Source organism: Sardina pilchardus, chromosome 13 (genome assembly GCF_963854185.1).
Source record: "Sardina pilchardus chromosome 13, fSarPil1.1, whole genome shotgun sequence".
Taxonomy (NCBI): Eukaryota; Metazoa; Chordata; class Actinopteri; order Clupeiformes; family Clupeidae; genus Sardina; species Sardina pilchardus.
The window spans coordinates 2,958,980-2,962,874 of NC_085006.1; the positions used below are offsets into that span (position 1 = coordinate 2,958,980).

Genomic DNA, 3,895 nt, shown 5'->3' on the forward strand with positions numbered 1-3,895 from the left:
GCTCTAATGGAAAAGGAAAAGCGTGAAGCAGTGGAAGATTACTACACATCTGACCCATATTCCACAGCTCCACTATGGCTGTGAGCAGCACAGCGACTCCAACTGGGGGAAAGTGGTTTGTGAAATGATATAGCATACGAGCCTATAGAGACTTATGTATAAGACCCATGAAAGGCATTGGACCCGGTTTCAGATGCACCACCCCTACTGAGAAGTGAAACACACACTTTCATATCAGGGTCAGTTGCCCTTTAGGGTTCTAATCTGAGAAAGATGACTCAAATATGGAAGCTCTGTGTATTTTTATACTGTATGTGTGGGAGGTTGAAGTATAACTTTTTGTACAAGCTATATGTGCTGAGGAGTTGCTCTTCTCTATTCAAGACAGTGGTGTTGAGGCATGGTATTATTCACACTTATTATTCACACACTGTGTGTGTGTGTGTGTGTGTGTGTGTGTGTGTGTTTGATGACATTCACATCTATTTGTTTAGGGATTTACAGTAGATAATCCAGTTGCTCCAGATGTGTGTGGTGTTGCCACGCTCTACAGTGTTGCTGATCCTGCCAGCCGGTGGCAGTATGGGTAGAGGAGCTGTGAGGAGCACACTCTCTGTGGAGGTGCAGTATGGGTAGAGGAGCTGCTGTAAGGAGCACGCTCTCTAAGGAGGTGCAGTATGGGTAGAGGAGCTGTGAGGAGCACACTCTCTATGGAGGTGCAGTATGGGTAGAGGAGCTGTGAGGAGCACGCTCTCTAAGGAGGTGCAGTATGGGTAGAGGAGCTGTGAGGAGCACACTCTCTATGGAGGTGCAGTATGGGTAGAGGAGCTGTGAGGAGCACACTCTCTATGGAGGTGCAGTATGGGTAGAGGAGCTGTGAGGAGCACGCTCTCTAAGGAGGTGCAGTATGGGAGCAGTAGGAGGTGTTCTTATCCCAGTTCATATCCCAGCTTTTACCAGAAATGACAAAACAACATGCCTGACCTGATTAAGAATATGATATGATGATTGAAACAGGAGGTCTAAGCTGTAATTATGTGTCTGTTTGATGGCTTTGGATAACAGAGGACACATGATGATTTTTCTGTGTATGTAAAAGCATGGCCAGAACCTGTGGTGGTGATATTCTATTGTAATCTCATCAGACATATTCACCTTAAAGGGATCGCTCAGCAATGCAATTGGCCGGCATTGTGTAATCAAACTTTTGGTTAATGAACTTGGTGCTGGTTCTGCCCATGTCATGCTTCTCCTGCTCATTCTGAAGCTTGTCCTTTTCCGTGTGACTCTGCACAGGCTGCTGCTTGGTTTATCCTCAAACTGGGGCTCATTACATGAAAGGTGTCCTTTGTGTGGCATCACAAAACTCTAACTTTATCTGTAAAGGACAGATATTTTGCCAAATGTTGTCATCTGACAAAGTTCTACGTATAGTATAGCTATACTGCTAGAACAAGGGTTTAGCAACACCATGGGTTGGATACACAAAGAGCACATTGAATGGTCAATTACAAAGGCTGCTATATGACAACAAATATACCGTAACTACAAGACTACAAGATATGATTCACTGAAATAAAAACAAAACACAGCATTTATATGTAATGGTTTTAATCCAATTGTACTGATGAGAGCTTCAAGACGTTTGCAGAGATTGTGTATATTGCACAAACATAATTAGGCCCATTAGACATTTGTCTATAAGAGACAAGTGTGTGTGTGTGTGTGTGTGTGTGTGTGTGTGTGTGTGTGTGTGTGTGTATGTGTCTCTCTGTGTGTCTGTGTGTGCGATAGTTATATGAGAAAGCATGTAGATTAGAATGTGTAGGTTTTACTGTTAGTTTATGAAAGCTTATACATAGCTTGAGTTTCTTATGTGTTCATCTGCGTTTAATATGTGTGTACTGTATGTGATGTTGTGTGTGTGTGTGTTATTGCAGCTGCAGGAGGGCTCTGAGCTGATCATCCACACAGGTCAGTCATGCAGCAGTGTGTGTTGACCCCAGGCGTGCACATCTCCTCACATGTTCTGGTCAGCTCATCCGCTGGGTAACACATAGAACACTGGTAAGGCAGAGAACACAGGGAACTCCCCAGACCCTAGAACACCTGCTCTGGAATGGGTTCTGTCCACGTCAGGGTGGAATCTGTTTTAAACTGAGCTGCTTACTAGGAGAAACAACTAGTGCTATCCTCATTGATGTACATGCAAAGTGTCAGTTAAGGCACGCCATGTCTCATGCAGTGCTGATAATCTAGATGCATTCATTCATGTTGAGAAAAGAGACAGAGCCAAGATAGACGGCTCTGTTAGCAACAGGAGTGTTAAAGCCATCTCCGGCATACTCACGAGTGGAGATGGTTTTGCAGAAGTTGCTCTCTGCTGGACATTCCGTCACAGTTTTGCAATTTTCATTCACACAAGTGTAGCATCTCAGAGCGTCCACTGTGGAGGACAAGGGCCAGGGGGTCAGATTCACTGAATGATGACTATTGCCATAAACTAGGATGACGAACTGTTATGATAAACTGTTACGAAATACGAGTTACGATAAACAGCTACTCTACAGTCACATCTATTTGACATAATGAGCAGACAGCATTTACATTCTATGAACAATACATTATATTAAGCTCATGAAAGTCAATTGGTTGAATACATCAAGAGCATTACATCCATGAAATTCAGTGATTTGTAATTTGTGATGTTCAGTAGATTACTTGTATCTACTAACTTCAGATGAAATGATTAGACAGGCATGCTTTTGAAGTAGGCATTCTTGACTCCCGAACACATAGTTTCAGTTTTATTTCAACAATCTAGCTAGACGAGTTTGTCCTCTTTCCCAACAGCTGTACGATTTTTTGTTATGCACCTTCTACTTTGGCATGAGCAAGATTACAACTATAAAACCAACAACAACCAAACAGCAACCAAAAAGTGATGCTATAGATCACATCAATCACATTTGACATGTTACCACTCTTTTACTTTTGGTATCGACATCCCTTATGTAATTCATGAGAAAGCCAAACCCAGCTCTACTGTAGCTGCCCTGTCATCATGCTGTGTCATCACTCATCAACAACACTGGTACACTTGTTTCTGAATAGTTGCCAACAGTGGTGATATTCAGCACTTTTAGAAAGCTTTAAGCTTTCTACAACTTCAGAAGAGTTTTGGAGTCAGTGCACATTAATTTGATGAATCTAGTATTCATTATTCTTATTGCTGATGAAGTTATATGATGGCAAATAATGTGCTACTTTATTTACATTTCTTATCAACATCTCTGATTAAAGAGGACGCCATGTAAATGAGTTCCAGACTGATCTCACCTGTTGCGATACACAGCAGCCCGAGGACCAGAGTGCAGAGAAGGATCTTCATGTTGTCAGCAGTTCAGGTGCATCTACTGAGATCTCACACGGAGCCGCTGTCTTATAAAGTCCCAGGATCTCAACCTTCACACCTGACCACACACAAAAGATGAAATGTTGCTCTGCAAGCATCAGATGACAACAGGACCAACAGGTTCACCTTTCTTTCAGTGCGACTGGATTAGATTAGATAATGCTCTGCAGTATTTTAAAAGAGACAGAAACAGAAACTGATTTATTTCTTGGGAGAGATACATACTGTATGTGTGAATGATCCGTAGTGTTTATAGTCAGATGAGCGCATAGCATTATATCCAGCAATTGGGTTTCTAGCCCTTTCATGTGAAATTACCAATCATATGGAATAAACTGTTCAACTGAAACCCAACTTTACATATGGATACAGAGACTGATTGTATTTTTATTCAATAGAATCTAGGAAAGACATGCTATTCCCAATTATGAGCTGGTAATTTATAGACATGTTTTGTGACCTTTAGGTCAGACACTTCCC

General features: G+C 41.9%; 1 protein-coding gene across 1 annotated transcript; it reads right to left on the bottom strand.

Moving 5' to 3' along the window:
• Positions 1-1,594: 1,594 nt before the first annotated feature.
• ly6d (lymphocyte antigen 6 family member D) lies at positions 1,595-3,482 on the bottom strand. The gene is made up of 3 exons (XM_062552641.1): positions 3,340-3,482; positions 2,351-2,446; positions 1,595-2,045 (listed from the first exon to the last, which is right to left on the bottom strand). Exons 1-3 carry the CDS (start codon positions 3,389-3,391, stop codon positions 1,963-1,965), a joined length of 231 nt encoding a protein of 76 aa, XP_062408625.1. The 5' UTR covers positions 3,392-3,482; the 3' UTR covers positions 1,595-1,962.
• Between the last annotated feature and the right edge of the window lie 413 nt (positions 3,483-3,895).

Bases quoted from the DNA above. Each gene is read 5' to 3' on its own strand.
- ly6d (XM_062552641.1), bottom strand. From the start codon at position 3,391: ATGAAGATCCTTCTCTGCACTCTGGTCCTCGGGCTGCTGTGTATCGCA. The intron at 2,447-3,339 runs GTGAGATCAGTC...TGTCCTCCACAG, and splicing joins GCTGCTGTGTATCGCAACAG to TGGACGCTCTGAGATGCTAC. The intron at 2,046-2,350 runs GTGAGTATGCCG...TGTGTTACCCAG, and splicing joins CTGCAAAACCATCTCCACTC to CGGATGAGCTGACCAGAACA.